The sequence below is a fragment of the Artemia sp. Qi Xiang Cuo genome, chromosome 1, assembly GCF_049724085.1.
Source record: "Artemia sp. Qi Xiang Cuo chromosome 1, ASM4972408v1, whole genome shotgun sequence".
NCBI lineage: Eukaryota > Metazoa > Arthropoda > Branchiopoda > Anostraca > Artemiidae > Artemia > Artemia sp. Qi Xiang Cuo.
In genome coordinates, this window is record NC_142794.1 from 97,308,669 (window position 1) to 97,329,276 (window position 20,608).

Below are 20,608 nucleotides of genomic sequence, written 5' to 3' on the forward strand. Positions count from 1 at the left end.
GATACCGAGTGACCTTTGTCTGCCTATGAGAATGATTGTTTTTAACGTTTTAGAATCTTCAATATGATAATTGTCATTAAAATCTAGTCGTGGTCATAGTAAAAATTTTTTGCTAGCCATTTCGTTTTCTATTTTTCCCTCTCTTTTTTCAGACAATGCCACACCTCTGGGTCATTATACATTATTTATCCCATAAAAGCTGCAAGAGTTATTTTTGGTATCTTTTGTAGACAAGTGTGTCACAACCTACTTTGCTTTGGGGCGAGAGAAGGAGTAAAAACATGCCGATAAATCAAAAACCAAACCATGCTGAGGATTTTTTTAAAGTAAGAAAATAATATGCTCTCTCGAAAAGTTGAAAATTGTAGAAAAGCATCACTACAAATTGTATTATTCTTTACGTTAATTTTTTGAAATATTTCTTAAGGAAGTAAGTTGTGTAAAAACTACTTTTGTAGCGCAAAGCGTCTAAACTTAAAAGAAGAAAATAAAATGAGCATTTATTTCGAGAATGTCGTTTTATATATTTGCTGAGCCAGTATAAACTTTTAAATCTAGCATTCTCGTCTTTTGGAGTGCTCAAACTGTCTTTTTTCTTAAAAAAAAATGTGGCGGAAGACTGGAAGTGTAGACTGGCACATTAATCTCTTTTTTTCGTTTTCAAGGCCGGCATATCAGAGGAACCAAAATTGGAATAATCGAGGAAAATAAACGACAGTATACACAGTATTTGAAACAAATATTGACAAGGAAACTTTTAATCTAGTTTAAACATAAAAGAGTAGATTATCCTGCTTCCAATTTTCTAGATAACGGATGGCCTAGACGAGCTATTAGTAAAAAGAACGGGTGAGAGAGCCAGAAAGTGGGGAAAAGATATGAATTTATCATTGGCGACTAATTTTCCCTTTTATATATGGGGTGGGTATCTGGGTGGTGGCTCTTTTCATTTTTATTCTACCTTTCTTGATCAAATTCCATGGCAAAATCTACCACTTAAAAAAGTAATAAACAATAGTATCCATTTGCTAGAAAAGTAGCAGGGAATTATTTGCTTTTAAAAAGTAAGTTTTTTGTTGAAACTAGTGGTGACGCATTTGCGTTTCGGGTATCAAAATATACCATAAATTATACTGTGTTTCGGTAGAAAGGAAACCCTAAAAACACTTCTTTTTTCATCAACCAGCACCGCTTTTTGGTATTAGTGGAGTGGCAACACTGAGCGTCAGTGATATCATTTTCATCAAAATAATAACAAAGACTCAAATCAAACTTAAATCACAGAGGGTGGAAGCCCAGAATATTTCCCCTCAAATTAAACGCTGCCATACTTTAAACATGAAGCCTAGGAAATGAAATGGGCTCTACCAGCAATATTATGAATTGCAGGCTCTGTCATTGTGAGGGTTTAGCTGAAGACTTCCAGGAACTCTTTGTTCTTGTTTCTGATGGGAGGGTGCAAACCCACCCTGTAACCCAAAAGATTGAGAGGTTTTTGGAATTTGAGGTAATCTACAGGTTCATGTTGATAATAATATGGGTAAAATTGCAGAAAAGTTGCTCTTTAGAAGAAAACACGCTAGAACATAAGGAGAGGAATGGGTACTCATAAGGGGGGGGGGGCCCCGCCCCCCCCCCATGGCCAAATGACAGTGTCATATATATGTATTAATTTAGAAAAAATCCACAGAATAAGTTTTCAAAGAAAAGTGAAGACCTCTATTAAGCCAAAATTGAGCTGAAATCAAAGCAAATTATCTTTCAAGTTTAAAACTGCCACAAATCACTATCAACAGTTAAATGAAACCGAAAATAAACATAAATTATAATAAATAGCTGAGTCAAACTCAAAACAAGTGAAAATTAACATTACTATTGCTGACAACCCTCATGCCTTCTCAAGACCAGAACATAACTTAGGCTTTACTAGAAAAAAATGACATTGGATTATCAGCTTAATACACCTATACTGATATTTATTCCTTAAGATAAAAATGGGTAAAAAAAGTCAAAATGTTTAAACATATTTTGTTTTCAGTTAAGTACAAATTATGTTCTGGTCTTTAGAAGGCATGGGTAGATATTTACCAAATCATATTGTTGAGTTACAAATAAAGTGAATATACCAATCAGTGCCTTTTTTTATGCTCTTTACAAATATAATAATCAATTTTGCCAGAAATGAATTTTACCCCCACCCATATTTATACAATTCAGGGTATATAGGCTATTTGCACATTAGGGGGTGGGGGTAAATTTTATTTCTGATGTAAATAAGATGTAAGTAAACTCCCCCCTTCTAATGTGCAAATATATACCCTAAATTGGTATATACAGGGGTGGGGGCTAAAATTCATTTTCAACAAAAATGATTATTATATTTGTATAGAGCATAAAAAAAGGCATTGAATGATGTGTTCACTTTATTCATAATTCAATAATATGATTTGGTAGATATTTATGAAGGTATGGGGGTTATCAGCCCTACTAATGTTAATTTTGCTATTTTTAGTTTGACTTGGCTATTTAGTCTAATTTCTGTTCATTTTGAGTTTCATTTATTTATTGATAGTGATTTGTGGTAGTCTTATGCTTGGATGATCACTTGATGTCATTTCTGCTAGATCGTTCAACTAGAACTATGCATTTCTAATCAAATAAGCCTCCACTAAAGTTCATAAGAACCTTACATCCCCCCAGGGCATAACTTAAAACCCTTATCCCCATACTCTGGGGGGTTGTGTATTTTTGAACAAATGGCTATCTTAAAATTTTTATCAGATGCATTGGGGGAAAATAAGATGTGGGGGTGGTTTAGCTGCCCTCCAATAAATTTCACTTTTAAAAATGGCTCTTCAACTTCCTATTTCTTATCTAAGGAGCCAAAGTTTGTACAACCATCATTTCCAGAAAAACCTTAAATGCCATCAGGGCATACCTTACAACCCTTGCCCTGAGGACTGTGAGGGGGTTTTCATCCTCAAAGACATAATTCCTAGACTTTTAAACTATGTCAAACAAAATAACTGACTCAAAATTTTGATTGAAAGTGTTAGGGGAAATGATGGGTGTGGGGGATGGTTGCCCTCCAGTCACTTCTGACTATTAAAGAAGGCACTAGCACTTTCAATTACCAACTGACTGAGCCCTGTTTGAAGTTTTTACAAGAACAAATGGTCATCTTAAAATTTCTATCAGATGCATTTCAGGAAAATACAATGTGTATGTGGGTGGGGGTATTTGCCTTTTTATCTTTTTGACTCTTAAAAAGAGCACTATAGCTTCTGATTACCAATCCAATGAGTCCTCTTTGAAGTTAATACAACCACCATTTCTATAAAAACCTTACATGTCCCCAAGGTGTAGCTAACAACTCTTGAGCTGAGGGCTATATAGAGGGGGGGATTATTTTCAAAGACATAATTTGTGGACCTTTTAACTACACTGAACAAAATGGCTATCTCAAAAATTGTGATTGAATGTGTTTGGGGAAATGATTGGTGTATGTGGGGGGGGGGGGCTGGATGACCTCCAATCACTTTTGACTGTTAAAAAGGCAAGTAGAAATACTGATTACCAATCAAATGAGCCCCCTCTGAGGTTTATACAACCACTTTTTCTATAAAAGAAATCTTATATCCCCACAGGGCATAACTTACAACCCTTTCTCTGAGGGTTGTGGGGGGAGGGGTCATAATTTCCAGACCTTTAAACCATGCTGAACAAAATGGCTATCTCAAAATTTTGGTTGGATGTGTTTAGAGAAGTTATTGATGTGGGGGGGGGCTGGTTGCCCTCCATGAGCTCTTTTGAAGTTCTTATGACATTTTTTCTATAAGAAGTGCAGTGGTCTAAAAAAAAACAATATATTGTGGCCACATCACTCTTTACTTAGGCAGTGCTATCACGCTGCCTATGATATTTTGTCTGGAGATTTCAATTATACAACACTGGAAGTGCAAATTAGACCAGGTAAGCCCCCCCCCCCTAAAATTCAGCATATTGGCGCCCATGAGGAGATGCATTTTAGATTGCTTATTTTATGTTTTTTTTATGGTTAAAGATGTACTTGTGACAATTCACCCACATCCCTGATGGTCTCATGTACAGCCCTTGGCTGTATTAAAAATTAATATACACTAAAAACAGTATGCTTCAATTTGACTGCATGTTTTAGGCTCATTTTCAACACAATAGGCTAGGAGTCATTATGCTGAAAGTGCCCCTCAATCTTGATGGCCTCCTGTAAGTCTATAGGCCTGATATCTGATTTAAAACCAGGTAGCCTACTGTGTGTAGACTTGAGATATTGAGCATGAGCTATTAGGCCTATGCTGAATATTGGATACACATACCAGACCTATTTGAAATGATGGTAAAATTCTACTTTTGGGTATCTTGGAAAGGGGTTAGGTTAGGAAAATGAAACTTTCAGGGATGGGCCTATGGACTAAAGTAGGCCTGTGTCCCAGGAAGGTACTTTGAAGTACCTACCTCCACTCCTTCTCCCTCTAGAGGTCCCTGACTTTTGATGGCCTTTAAAATTTCTTTGTATTATAAATGTGAAACCTTGAAAAATAGATCATCTGGTAAAATTCTAGTTTAGTTAGTTTTTGCTTTCTTAGAAAAGGATTTGGTTTGGAAACTGAAACTTTCAGGGATGGATCTACAAACTAAAGTAAGTCATAGAAAGGTATTTTGAAGTACCTACCTTTGCTTCCTTTCCCTTTGCTTAACCTTTGAAAATCTTTGTGTTATAAAATTGAAACCTTGCAAAATAGATCAAATAATCTTCCAAGTGTAAAACTACCACAAATCACTATCAACAATTAAATGAAACTCAAAACAAACATAAATTATAATAAATAGCCACGTCAAACTCAAAACGAGCAAAAATTAACATTACTAGGGCTGACAACCCCCATGCCTTCTCATAACATAACTTAGGCTTTACTGAAAAAAAAAAACAACTTTGGATTGTCAGTTTAATTTGCTTATACTGATATTTATTCCTTAAAATTAAAAATGGGTAAAAAAAAGTGAGTAAAAAGAGTTTTTTACTTATTTAAATAAAAAAAGGGAAAACATTTAAATACATTTTGTTTTCAGTAAAGCACAAATTATGTTCTGGTCTTGAGAAGGCTTGGTGTTATCAGCCCTACTAATGTTAATTTCTGCTTGTTTTGAGTTTGACTTGGCTATTTATTCTAATTACTGTTCATTTTGAGTTTCATATTGATAGGGATTTGTGGTAGTTTTACGCTTGGATGATTACTTGACTTCATTTCTGCCCATTTTTGCAGAACTCTATACTTTTCTTTGAAAACCTTGTTTTGTGGAAAAGTTTTTTTTGGATGAATTTCAGTTCATTTTTTATTGACAAAGTCATTTTCATGAAAAAAAGTATGTTATATCTTTTCAGTTTTTTTCTATAAGAATCCATAGTTTGGCATAGTTGCAGGGGTTTGACATGCCCATTATCCTTAAAGACATAGTTGCTGGACTGTTCTACTATGCTGAAAAAAATAGCTGTCTGAAAGTTTTGATTAGAGGTGTTTGGGAAATAAATTGACTTAGAGACGGGCTGATTGCCCTTCAATCTCTTTTTACTCTTAGAAAGGACACTAGAACTTTTAATTTTGAATCAAATTAGCTTCTTTAAATGTTTCAATGATATTTCTATCTATTATAGCCTTTTTGAAAACCAGCATGTATGCAGTTTTTTTCATTTGATTGGAACACCCCCTAAACACTTCCTAGAAGTTTCACCTTAATACTCTAAGCATCATTAGTTACAGTAACTGTAGTTGTAGTACTAAAAGTATACACATAGTGCCTTCTGGCTAGTTCAAAATCCCCTGCAACTTACTCTTAAAGATCTAACTTAATAATAATAATAACATGCTCATAGTTTGTTTTGATTTAATTCAATGTCTGCCTAGATATTTCTTATATTTGATTACTGAAGACATTGTTATATTCTCTTTGGACTATTGGCTACAAAATGGCTTTCTCACAATTTTGATCAATGTTGTTTGGGGAGTAGAGGATATCAGGGAGAAGAGGGGGGGGTGCTATTTTCTTTCCATCATGCTTGACTCTTAAAATGGAACTAGAGGTATGCATTTCCAATCAAATCAGCCTCCCCTAAAGTTCACAAGACCACCTCTTCATAAAAACCTTACATCCCATAAAACCCTAAAGTGATTGACGTGGGGGAGGGGGAGCTGGTTGGGAAGTTCCTATAAAAGGGCATAACTTAAAACCCTTATTCCCATACTTTGGGGGGCTGTGTCAACCCCAAAGGCCATGTTATGAGATCTTTGGACTATTTTTGAACAAATGGCTATCTTAAAATTTCTGTTGGATGCATTGGGGGGAAATGTGCGCGGGGGGGATACAGCTGCCCTCCAATAAATTTGACTCTTAAAAACGGCTCTTCAACTTCCAATTTCCAATCCAATGAGCCCCCTTCAAAGTTTATATGACCACTGTTTCCATAAAAACCTTAAATGCTCTTGGGGTATACCTTACAACCCTTGCTCTGAGGACTGTGAGGGGGTTTTCATCATCAAATCCATAATTTCTGGACTTCTGAACTATGTCAAACAAAATAACTATCTCGAAATTTTGACTGGAAGTGTTTGGGGAAATGATGGGGATGGGGGGGGGGGGGTTGCCCTCCAATCACTATTGACTATTAAAGAAGGCACTAGCGCTTTCAATTACCAACTGACTGAGTCCTTTTCAAAGTTTCTATGAAAACAAATGGCCATCTTAAAGTTTCTATCAGATGCTTTTCTTGAAAATACAACTTGTGTATGTGTGTGTGTGGGGGGGGGGGGCTTTTTGCCTTCTGATCACTTTGACTCTTAAAAAGAGCACTATAACTTCCTATTACCAATCCAATGAGTCCTTTTTGAAGTTTATATTACCACCATTTCTATAAAAACCTTATATGCCCCCAGGATGTAACTTACAACCCTTGACCTGAGGGCTATATGGGGGGGGGGAGTTATCCTGAAAGACATAATTTCTGGATCTTTCAACTACGCTGAACATGATTGGTGTATGGGGGGGGCTGGATGACCTCCAATCACTTTGACTGTTAAAAAGTCCAGTAGAACTTCTGATTACCAATCAAATGAGCCCCTCTGAGGTTTATATGACCACCCTTTCTATAAAAAAAACCTTATATCCCCCCAGGGCATAATTTACAACCCTTGCTCTGAGGGTTTGGGGGGTGGGTTGTTGTTCTCAAAAGTCGTAATTTCGGGCCCTTAAAACTACACTGAACAAAATGGCTATCACAAAATTTTGGTTGGTAGGTTTTTGGGGAAGTGATTGACGTGGGGGAGGGGGAGCTGGTTGCCCTCCATGAGCTCTTTTGAAGTTCCTATGATCTTTCTTTCTATAAGAAGTGCCCTGGTCTAAAAAAAAAACAAACAATATATTGTGCCCACATCGCTCTTGACTTAGGGAGTGCTGTCATGCTGCCTTTGATAATTTGTCCTGAAATTTCAATTATACAGCACTGGAAGTGCCAATTATACCAGGTAAGCCCCCCCCCTAAAATTCAGTCTATGGGCACCCATGAATCTAATGGTGCTACTTTTATTTTATTAAGATGTTTCCTTCTGGAGAACTGCTGTCATGCAACTTTTCCTAAGCTAATCTTCTATACACTAGGCTCCCTATGTTGGAAACAATGTTGTAGATTTGTGGTCAAAACTATGCTAGTATATATTGGCTGACTACAATCTAGGACAACTAATTCTTTTAATGTAAGAAACTACAAAAGTAACTCTCCAATCCTAGCCTGTTAACATAAGACTATTAAGCTCCACTGCACTTGCCTTAGGTTGGATGCATCTATGATAGTGTCTGTCCTTGATCTAGATACCTTGAAAATTTTAGATTCCATGCCCAAGATTGGGTAGCATTACTCAAGTTTAGGCTCAAGCTTACAGTGAGTAAGCAAGTACACCAGAATGTGCAAAGAGACAAATTCATGAAACTCATTTTATGGATACTGAGTAAAACAAAATATACAAATGCCATAAATATTATGGTTCTATATACTGCCCTTAAAAAAGGAGGTTTTGACCAAAGCTGTAACATTATTTCTTGAGATGACATGGTCAGGTAACATATTACATGATTTATTGGACCAATTTACAAAGAACCCTGTCCAACCTTTCTTCTGCCATCAAAGGCTTCATTTGAAACTGAAGGCAATTGGAATTGAAGAGGGTGTGGTGGACTGGATCATGTCTTTCTTAAAGGGAAGAAAGCAGCTGGTCAGAGTTTTTGGCAAAGGTGGCAGAGTTTACTACTCAGAAATAGCTGAGGTCTTAAGCAGGGTTCCTCAAGGAACAGTTTTAGGACCTACACTCTGCATTGTATTCATTAACAATTCTCCAAGAACCATTACAGGCAAACTTAGCTTGTACGCCAATGACTTGAAGCAACTCAGCAAAGTGTGGCCTCAATAGAGTCAGATCTTGCCAGCTTTGGCAAATGGGCCAAGATATGGATGCTCAAGTTAAATGTAGATAAGTGTAAGGTTCTCCATTTTGGAAGAAACAACACATGATGGCAATACTCTTATGTCAGTAAATGTAGGTCTGAGACAACCACTTTCTGAGAGTTCCTCTGAAAGAGATCAGGGGGTTGGTCATTGTAGATGAACACCTTAATTTCAACTGCCACACCTGAGCTGCAGTAGCAAAGGCAAACCAAACTCTCAGTCTCATCAAACACACAATGACAAGTAGATCCCCTGCAATAATCACAAAACTCTACAAGAGCCTGGTGAAACCAAGATTAGAATTTGGAATGTTTGTAGCAATGCCAGACAAAGAGTATGCATGCTGACTGCAATGCCTCAAGCTACCAACTCTAACACATCGTCAGTGAAGAGGTGATATGATAATGACCTACAAACTGCTCCAGACTGATGACAAAGACTTATTCCAGCCTGCCCAGTCATCAAGAACCAGGGGTCATTCAGTGAAGCTGTTTCGGAAGCCTACTAATACAAGGAAGAGGAACCATTTCTTCTCCAACCACATCATAAGCCTTTGGAATGATCTGAGCAAAATGACAGTGAGTTCACCATCCATTGACAGTTTCAAAGCAAATCTTGATAAGGAATGGGAGACCAAACTATGGCTCACGCAATGGGATGAAGCTGATGTCCTGCAGCCCTATCATCACTAACTGACATACCCTGGACTTGTCCATATTGCTAGCAAGTGCAATTTAAGGTTTTAAGGTAAAACCTTTTTCTGATAATTTTAATTTGTTCTGCTTTGTGGGCAAATAATGGCTAAACTGAAAGAAATTGCTGAAAGATAAATTATCAATACCTTGCAATTTGAAATATATTAAGTCCAATTTATCCCTCCTGAATTGCAGAAATGGTAGGCTTAAACATCTTAAACTGCACTCACAAGGCAAGTACTTCAAGTAAAGTACAAAATTTTATGCCTGTTTTTGCACCTTTTTCATAAGCTGTGAATAAGATTTTCTTGGTGAAAACAAAATAAGTCTTCCAATGCTGCTAAAATTCTATGTTTGGTTTAATAAACACCATTAGTATACTGACATGTCATCTACAGAAGTTTCGAACTTGGTTGGTAAACCCAGCAGTTTTACCAACTCCAGCCATAATTTTACAGATAGTGCCACAATTTTCCATTTGGTTAAATAAACAGCATAAAATAGTGACATATGTATCAAAATCTGTTGGTAAATGCAGTGGTTTTACTGACCCGTGCAGTAATTTTATGTATTTTTTTCAAAACAGACATTATGTAAATTATTGACAAAAAACAGTCAGTTAAATGACCAGCCAATCAGTAAAATCTCTTGCCGTCCCCCTCCCCCCCAAACATTTTGGCTAGTAACAACACTGAATACAGCTAATACATCTTTATCAAACATTAATTGATTATTAAAAACAATACCAAGGTCCCTAATGGAATCAACAGAACATATCACTACACCACCAATAGAATACTGGTATGCTATTACATTAACTAGATAATTCATATCATAATAATTGGAATTCTGACAATACACCCTTTGGTACATGCAGAAGTGAAGGACAAAAATACTACTAATGAAATTTTTACTTGTAATATGAAGTGTGTCTATAGAATTTTTATGTTTCTTTCCATAATTATCTACATTTTAAAACCCTCTGCTACTACTACTAGCAATTCACTACAGCCCCAATCTGTTTGATGCCAACAGAGCTATGCTTACTCCTCCTTCATCCCAGCACATTCAAAGTCTGTCTACATTCTCCCAAGAAGCTTTCAATTACCCTTAAATCCTTTATTACAACCTTCTCTCACCCCATTTGGGGACAACCTGCTTTTTGTTTGGCATAAGATGTTTTGCATAATAGGGCAATCTTTTGTAATCTGTTATCCTTCATCTGAATAATGTGTCCTATCCATCTCAACCTTTCTCTTATTATGGCCCTAGAAAGCAGGATAGAACCGTTTTCCTAATACTGACTCCCTACTGAATACCAGTTCAATTGTTATCGTTATTTATGGTTAAAATACTCAGGTTGATCACATGCTTATACAAGAAAAATGTAAAAGTGGTGGTTAGTTGTCTGACTACTAGGTACATTGCCCTTCACTTTTTTTCTATCTGATTTGTGTACCAGTTTGTTCAGAATTGTTGAAAGATTGAGTAACTATGCTCTAGGAATGAAATAAACCCCACAGCCCTTTGAGTAGGGGCATTCAGTTATGCAAATTGCCAATTGTTGATACATAGGATTAGTTATTGGGAAAGGGGCCATGTTTTTTCCTGAGCCTCCAAAAAGGCTAAGGGTACAAATGGGAAGCTTTCATGAAATGTTGGAGGGGAGTGTTGAACTAAATGAGCATGCCAGTTATCAAAAGGATGTATCTGCAATGTCTCAATAATGGCCTAGGGTATTAAGTTGAAATTTGCATGGCATGATGAGGGGAATGTTAACTGATCAAAAAACAATATGTGGATACTACTACTACCACTTCTGCTACTACTACTACTATTCCTATTTGTACATCTATTATTACTACTATGGCTAAGGGTACTAAGGTGAAACTTCAGGGAATGTTCTCTGGAAAGTTGAACTGAATCAAAGCATACAATGTGCACACAGGTTGTCAAAAGGGTGTATCAGCAATATCTGAGGAGCAGCATAGAGTATTGCATTAAACCTTTCAGGTATGTTGAGGGGATTTTAAACTGACCAAAAGGCTTCATATACAAGCTGCAGCTACTACTTCTACTGCTACTACTTCAACCACTACTACTGCTAAGGATAAATGTATTAGGGTAAAATTTTCAGGGGATGTTGTACTAAATCAAAACACACTATATGCATGCAAGTTGTCAAAAGGGGGTATCAGCAAAATTCCAGAGATAACTGAGAGTATTTAGATAACCTTTGGGCTATGTTGGAGGGGATTATATTGAAGTTACCAAAAGTAAACATGTGCATACTACTACTACAACTACTGAGAATAAGGGTATTAAGGTGAAACTTTCAAGGAAAGCTAAGGAGAATGTTGAACTAAATCAGAACACCATACACATGCCAGTTATCAAAAAAACATATCAGCAAAGCCATTAGGAATGGCTTTGAGTATCAAATTGGAACTTTCAGGACATGTTAAGGGGGATATTGAACCAGTGAAATAGTACTAAGTTTGTGCTACTGCTGCTACTATGGTAACTTTTACTAGTACTACTTGGGCTAAGGGTACTAAGGTGAAACTTTCAGTGAATGTTTAGGGGAGTGTTGAACTAAATGAATACACACTGTGCATGTTGGTTGTTAAAACACTGTGTCACTGTTTGGGACTATGAAGTAATTATAAGGGAACAAAAAGAAAAAAAAGCAGAATATGAAAAAACCCTGGAAAAATGTGTGTTACCCCATTGCTGACTGCCTGTCAATGGATTTTGACCCTGTAACTAAAGTGTAAGAGCCTTACATATTTGGGTGATCCTAAATATGTATTTGTTTATTAGTATTTAGTGCAGTTATTACCACACAATAAAGTTTGTATATTTAAAGAAACTACTACTACTACTAACAAATCATCACAACACCAAGCCGCCTGAGGTCAACACAGCTACGCATGCTCCTCCTCCACCCCAATCTGTTCAAAGCCTCCCTTTTTACACCTGCCCACTAAGTTCCTATTTCCTTTAAATCTTTCTTTATACACAAGTAAAACAACTTAATAAGGGCCAATTTTGGTAGAAATATGCTGTCAACTTTTGCTTGCATTGCCAGAGTATCCTTGAGCTGATATATGAAGCCAATACAATCAGAAATGTTTCCCCTGTAGGGAATGCTGGGAATTTTTGTATTTTCCCGCTGAACGGATACGTTTTTTGTGTTTTATTAGCATTTATTTATTTTTTCAGGAGTGATTGTATTTTTCTAAGTGTCGCTCTCAAAAGTATTTAATTTGTTACTGTTGTGAAATATAAAGGTCTCAAATTTATTGGGTTTTTGCATCAAAACTTGATTGAAAATATTGAACTAAAATATTGTTTGGTCTTCTTCATTTTTGTTTAATGTTTTACATTGAGCAAACTAATTTCATTATGTGTTACTTTTTATAAACAATTGAGTCTAAAGGCATTAAATATTTTGGTGTTTGATAACCAAATTCAAAACTGTCAATATTGTTAAAAAATTTCCGTACAAATATCAAAAAAAAAAGTTTTAATGTTGCTACTTATTTGAAAAAAACTTGTTTTTTAATTGAATATCTGAATGTTTTTTGATAACGCCAGGATACCTGCCCCCCCTCCATGGAAAAATCCCCCTCCCCACAAAATATCCTCTGGGCAATTCAATTGTGGTGTAAATTTACCCCAAACAATTACCCTTTACATCTCCACACCTAAAGTTGAATTGGTAAAGAAAAAGCAAGACATACAAAGGAATTTTGTAGATTAATTCTGGCAAATTCACCAAGTGTAACTTTCACCTGTGAAACTCTCCCCCCCCCCCTGGAAACCTCCCTCTCCATTGAAAATTCTCCCCGTGTAAAATCCTCCCTGCAGAAAATTCCTCTCCTCCCCACCCGAAAAATATATGCATATTCCCACTAACAAATAAAGCAATGAGTATATTTTATAGCTTCAAAACATTTCCCCAGTGGCTGAAGGGGGTCTTTTTGTCTCTAAAGACATAGTTATTTAGTCTTTCAACTAAGCTGAAGAAAAAAGCTATCTCAAAATTTTGATCAGACGATTTTGGAAAAGGTTGACATGGGAGGGGGCCTAGTTGCCCTAAAATTATTTTTTCTCAATTAAAAACGGCTCTAGAATCTTTTATTTCCATTAGAATAAACCCTCTCGACGATATAGGCCCACTGGGTCAATACAATCACCCCTAAAAAAAACAACAACAAACAAATAAGCGCACATCCATGATTTTTCTTCTGGCAAAAATTACAAAATTCCACATTTTTGCATATATGACCTTGAAACCTCCACAGTAGGGTTTTTCGATATGCTGAATATGATGGTGTAATTTTCTTTAAAATTCTATGACTTCGAGGGGGTCTTTCCCCCTTTTTTAAAAATCAGACAAATTTTCCCAAGCTTGTAGGATTTGGTGGGTCACTAAACTTAATGAAACGTATATATTTGGAATCAGCATAATAAGCCAATTCTTTTGATATATCAATTGGTATAAAAATTTAGTTTTTTAGTTATGGTTTACTATTGAGCTGGGTTGCTCTGTGCTTACGGTTCATTACCATGAACTGTTTGATTACTCATCAAAATCCAAACAGAGATCATTGAAATAATGAACGTTTTTTCTGCGTTACCAAGAGTACTGTATTCATAAAACTTTAGTTTCATGAAATGTAATTGAACAAATAGAAAAGGGTTTTCAACTAAAGTAAGGAGCAAGTTTAAAACTTAAAGCAAATATAAATTACTTTGTATATAAGCGGGACTGCCCCCTTCTCAACACCTTGCTTGTTAAACAAAAGTATTTTTTAGTGCTTTGAAAAATCTTTTCTTTCCTATTGCAAGTTTTCTTTAAAATTTGGAAAAAAAAGCCAAACTTCACAGTAAAGAGTACAGAGCTAAGGAGGAGACAACCCGCTTTATATAAAGAATAATCTTTTCAAATAGGTTTCAAGTCTGTTTCTTGCTTTCAGTTGAAAAGCTCTTTTCTTATTTAACTTCTGATTGTTTTCCAAATCACACCCAGGCCTAACCAAGATATAATTTGAGGTACCTGTCCCTTAAATCCCTGGTTAATAGCTTTTAAAATACGTAAATCCAGAATTGTACGTGTATTAGTACCGTCCTATGTTTAAATTTTCAATTTTGGATTAAATTTGAATATACTTCAAAAATTGGCGATGAATTTTAATTTCGGTAAGAAGTCCTTGTTAATATTACTACAAAATAATTTCGGTTGGAAGAACAGAAGTATTATTGTTTGTTTGGCTGGAAATTCTGTGAGAATTTTGATCTTCTACATAACTGAAGCCATCACAATCTCTAAAATAGGATTTTCTTATCGGTAAATACATTACATATATTTGTTTAAATACATTGAAGTACTTTATAGAAAAAAATAATACCATTTATAATTGATCAAAACTAAGTTCCTTGCAGCATTTGCCACTCGAAAGGAATTTTCTAGTGGGGTTAATGATGACCTGCCTAACATTTTCCGCCTCTGTACTGGTAGAAATGAAACTGTAACATTTTTGCTCTATAGTGAAACAATTTAATTAATTCCTACTCTTCCTACCTCTTTCAACATTTATCTGAAGCCCAGTGAAGAGTAAGTAGTTTGTCCATTAAAATGTACTTTTTTAGGAATTTACCCTGCCCCCACCTAAACAATGACTCACCCCCTCATTATAGCTGATCCGCAATTACGGATCGCCAAACGTAGCCTAATTTCATTACAAATAAAGCGAATCAACTTGGTTGATTCAAGAAAACAAGATAGCAAGAAAACAAGACTTTCCCCTAGTCCAATCTGTATACTACTACTACTTCTAGGAATTCAATGCAGCACCAAGTCACCTGAGGTCAACACAGCTGCGCACGCTCCTTCTCCACCCCAATCTATTCAAATCCTTCCTTTTTACACCCTCCCACGAAGTTCCCATTTCTTTTGAATCTTTCTTTATGACTTCCTCCCACCCCAGAAGGGGACGACCTTCTTTCCGTTTAGCCCTAGATGGTTGGCAGAAAGGAACAATCTTCGGCAATCTGTCATCCTTCATCCGCACAACGTGCCCTAGCCACCTCAACCTTTCTTTCATTATAGCCCTAGAGCGCGGTATTCAACCACATTTTTCGTATAGCCTATTGTTTGAAAACGGTCTGTCAGACGGGTACCCAGAACAATCCTTAAGCAATTTCTCTAGAAAACTTCTAGCAAATCTTCATCCGCTTTTCAGAAAGCCCATGCTTCAGAGTCATATTTAACCACTGTCATCACTCTCGGTTCTAATATTTTAATCTTGGTTTGCAGACTTATCTTCCTATTCTTCCAGACTTTTTTTAACTGTGAAAAAACAATGAAAAGATTTTATAACCAAACACCGTACTGGTTATAACTAAATTGTTATACCTACGAAATTGCAGAAGTCTGTATCCATTACTGTTTTCTTTTCCAACGCGAAATTTACCTAGGCTAGAATACAATATATCGCTATTTTTACCAACATGGGTATTAAAATCTCCTAGTAATGACATCATATTTCTACATGGGACCCTGTCTATTTGCTCATATGACTGTAAGTTAAATTCATCTGAGTCACTATCATCTCCGTCAGTCGGTCCAACAGGAGCGTATACTACTATAACTGATACCCTGCATAAAATGAGCGATTAGTATTCTATCATTAATACCTTCCCAGCCTAAACAAGACTTAGCAGCTTCCTTATTCATCATGAGCCCTACTCCCTATCTATGTACCCCATCCTTCCTGCCTGAGTAAACAAATTCTACATCATCTAATTTCATGTTTCCTACCTCAAGGATAGGAGTTTATGTAACTCCTAATAAGTCCAGTTCAAATCGTCTGAATTCGACAGTCAAAAAGTCGATACGATGGTCATTTTTTAACGTCGTAACATTCCAAGTTCCAGTTTTCATGTTCTTTAAATCATTGAAATTATTTTCGCCTCAGGAAAAGCAATGATCCCGGATACCAGTGCAGGACGGGGGTCACATATCTTCTCAAGTCTACAACGAAGTGCTTAAGCCGGCTTAGAACCGGACAGCAAGAAGTCCCTGGGACCTCCAGTATGAATGAAGGCTTTGTGCAATCCTGGGCCCATCTTGGTCACAACATGGTTTTCAGCACTTGACGATGCTCTTCTATCAACAAGAGTCGAAATCCTGCACAGACAGTCTCAAGCCCATTACCTCCGACTCATTATATATTCATGCCTACAAATATTATGCTACTACGGGGAGGCAACCCATAATAGATAAATTAGCTAGGAAGAGGTTTTTCAGCCCAAAGACGCCCATCAAAACATACTAAGCCCAGAAAAATTGTTCATTAGTCAGAATCCCGTGCGAATGCTGTGTCGTTTACTAGGCTATAATTTCCTCGAGGGGCGCCACTCCTCAAGTGGGAATAGAGTTTACCGCAAGGTCCCCAGTCTTACAGGTACCCCGAAAAGGTCGAGGCAGCCCTTTGCAGAGGCCGTTGTCCATAGATCTGGATCTTACGCCCTGCCGCAGTTGTCCTCCAATAGAGGATCCTCCCACGATGGTGTTCTACATCACCATGTAATTTAACCTATTACTGGGAGAAGGTTTGTAACTCATGGGACATGTGGACAAACCAGTGGGCCGTTCTGAATGTCCGTTTGAGGGTCCTTCTTCTTTCTCCGCCTGCGTTTATAACCCCAGGTAAGGTTACCCCAGTGTATGTTATGAACCACCAGGGAAAAGGCCCCCCCTTGGTTTGTTCCTCCTAAGGAGTTACCCTACATATCTGTAGGGCGTTGCTCTATCGTCACCTGGGGACACGTTGAGTGACCTGGGGGAGGCCAGATGCTACTGGTGGGGTTGTTAACCCCAATAGCCATTTATCTACAGTAGCCATTTATTTTATTTTTTAGGAACAAATACACCACAACATGGCAGGCATACCATCTGAGACTATGAACTTTAAGATGCTATAAAAAGTTTGGCAGGGGCTTTGAAAGCTCTGACTAGTCACTGGGAATTCTTCAACCAATATCCATACCAGCAGGGTTTTTTCAAGCAATCTTCTTTATTTAGTAAATTAAACGCCACAGGCTTCTGTATCTGTATGGTCACTTAAAAAGGAGCTTTGAATTTACGTTTAAATGTGCTCCCTCCCAATTATCTTGGACCTTTGGTTTGATACAATCACCCCTGGGAAAAAACAAATAAACATGCATTGACAATGTTTCTTCTTAAAAAAAAACGGTATGGTAGCGTTCTCTGATATGATGTACCTAATAAAAATGCAAGTCTAAATCTGTTATAATCTACGAAAGCAATCTTTCTGTAATTTTGGTTTGAGTTTGATTTTCTTTTAAAATTAAATGCATAATAATTAAATATATTATTGATTAAACAAATTGATCCTTTCACTAAGAATCCTTGCGGTTTAAAATTTACTGTATTTTGTTTCATTTTGCAGGCAATTTAATTGCTCTTTTTACTTGAGAGTTTTTTCCTAAAAGTATTTAAAAATAAACTTATTCATACAAAAAAATATTCCTGAAGTATATTCCATGTCACCCAACCACTACTGACATTTTGGTGTTTGACCCCTCCCCCCCCCCCCTGGAAAATTTTATGCCGGCGCCCTTGATGTACACATTACTGCTGTTTCTACTTTACTACTTTTACTACTATTATGACTATTGAGATTAAGGATATTAGGTGAAAATTTCAGGGAGTGTTGAGGGAGATGTTGAGCTAAATCAAAATAGAATATGTAGGTTATCACAAAGAGTGTATCATGAATATCTCAGTAACAGTATGGAGCATTAATTTGAAATCCTCAGGGCATGTTTGGGAGGGGGAGGTTGAACTAACCATAAGGAACAAAGTGCATAATTCTACTAGATCTACTACTGCCACTAATATTACTAAGGGTAAGGTTATAGTGGTGAAGCCTTCAGGGAATGTTGAGAGGGATGTGAAAGACTAAGGGTATAATTACAAAATTTTAGCAAATGTTGATCTAACCAAAACATAATGCTTATGATAAAATAAAAGTCCAAAATAGGGATAAAATCTTTTTTAATAGACAGTGTATAATAAATTTCAAAAAAAATACCAAATATTTTGGTCACAGATACAGTGACCGTCATCAGTAGTAAAACAGTTTTACTACTGATGACGGTCACTATATGTAATCGAAATATCTGGTATTTTTTGTGAAATTAATTTATACACTGTCTATTAAAAAGGATTTTATCCCTATTTTGTACTTTTATTTTATCGTCATGGAAAGGCAGTGTGGTCTCCGAAATTATCTACATAATGTTTATATGTAGGCTGTTAAAAGGGTGTATCAGCAATATCTCAGGAACAGTTTTATAGTATGAAACCTATTGTAAATTTTTAAAAACTGTATGTTTTTATAGCAATGTCCTTCAGTTTCTCAAAACACTGACAAAAAATAAAAAATCTATATTAATCAATAATGCTGGAAAGAATTAATGCAAATTAAGTCAATGATTTATATATAATGATATATGCTGATACTTCAATTCTTTGAAGTATCAGCAATTCAAATTTGAAGATTTTGTTTAACAGTTTTTTTTTTAATTGTTTAAGGTCACAGTTATAAAAATTCAGTTTGAATTACATATTGTGTTCAGTGAATTACAAACAACACAATAGACACTAGAAGGTTTAGAGTTAGGGGGGGAGGCCTAGCCAAAATTTCATGTGTAGCAATTTATGTTTGGTTTAATGTTGACTTGAGTATTTATTTTAATATTTACTCATATTAGGATTTAATTATCACCACCTGTTACCTGTTACCACCTGTATATTTGGTCTGTGGATTAGGCTGTGGATTTTGACTTCTGTTTGTTTTGAGTTCATATTATTCATTGAAAGTAATTTTTGACTGTTTTAAGTTTGAATTATTATAGGACTTTAGGTTTGAGAATGAAAATATTGGATTCTAATTTGAATTCCTAAGTTGCATAAGATGACCTGAGTGTTGTCTCTGATTTCATTCAATATAATTATTGTAAATATCCCATTCAATTGAAATAAAGGTTTGGGATGGTTCTAAATCAAGATCTCTATTCAGCAGTAATTTGCAAGTAACACTTCTGAAAATCTTTCTGGAGAATGTTCAAAAGATAACATGATTGGAAATGGAATAAAATAATAAATATGTAAAAGATGAATCGCTCGGCTCTCTTTATTTTTGACTTTTTAAACTCTTTTATTTGTGACTTAGACATGAGTGTTAGCTAGGTGTGATGTGGAAAAGTTGTCGTTCTGAGAACCTGGATGCATATGGTGTCATTTAATTGAGTGGAAATCCGCCTCATAATATCCCAAAAGTTCAAAACCCTTAGTCATCCTTGACATATTTGACATCTGCTCTTTTGACACCTTGGATACAAATAGTGTTTTGGACTTATTTCGATATCCCCCTCAACATTCCCCAAAATTTTTTGACAACACTCTTCTTATTTCGGAGATATTGCACACGCTATACAACAAACTGGATGTACATAGTTTATTTAGTTCAATAGAGACCTCAACCTCTTGCTTAATATTCCTTGAAAGCTTCAACAATACTATGAATTGTCTTAAGATATTACAAATACGCCCTGATAACAATTGACATGTATATAATTTCTACTGACTAAGTCCGTTCTCCTAATCAACATTCTCTGAAAGTTCCAACTTGATACATTTGACTGCCTCTTATACATTGCAGACATCCCCCTTTGAAAACCTGGATTCAAATAGTGTCGTTTGATTTAGTTTAACATCATGAACGAGGTTTCCTGAGAATTTCTACTTAATAATCTTAGCCTTTCCTGAAATATTGAAGATATGCTGTTTTAACAACCAGATTGCCCATACTGCCCTTCAGTGCAACATCCTCCTCAACCTCCTTTGTCATTTCCAATTGAACAACCCTTATCTGTTCTCAAGATATTAAAGATATACTATTTTCACAGACTGGATAAATAGAATGTCTTTTGATTTATTTTAATATCCCCCTCAATATGCCCTGAAAGTCTCAGCTTACTTCCTTGAGCTGTTCCTGAAATATTACTGATATGCTCTTTTGACTTCTAAATAACCATCCCTGTATGTAAACAGTGGGCAAATTGCATGACTTACAACCCTTGCCCTAGAGGCTGTGGGTTGTCATGTTGTCCTTTAAACTATAGTTGTTTGATCTTTAGACTGTTTTGAATAGATTAACTACCTCAAAAGTTTGATTGGGTGTGTTTGGGGGAGGACAACTTAAAATGCCATTGGATGGGGGCTTGTTACCCTCTGATCACTTTTCAATATCCTTCTGAACTTGCCCTGATTATTTTATCTTAA

At 36.1% G+C, this 20,608-nt stretch overlaps 1 protein-coding gene across 1 annotated transcript in view; it reads left to right on the forward strand.

Annotated features, from left to right (window-relative positions):
• The first annotated feature begins 1,262 nt into the window (after window positions 1-1,262).
• Window positions 1,263-20,608, forward strand: part of LOC148956971 (uncharacterized) — a 64,512-nt gene continuing 45,166 nt past the window's right edge. The window contains exon 1 of the mRNA XM_089097054.1: window positions 1,263-1,507. Coding sequence (XP_088953180.1) covers window positions 1,358-1,507 — 150 coding nt within the window. The 5' untranslated portion in view covers window positions 1,263-1,357. The remainder of the gene's footprint in view (window positions 1,508-20,608) is intronic.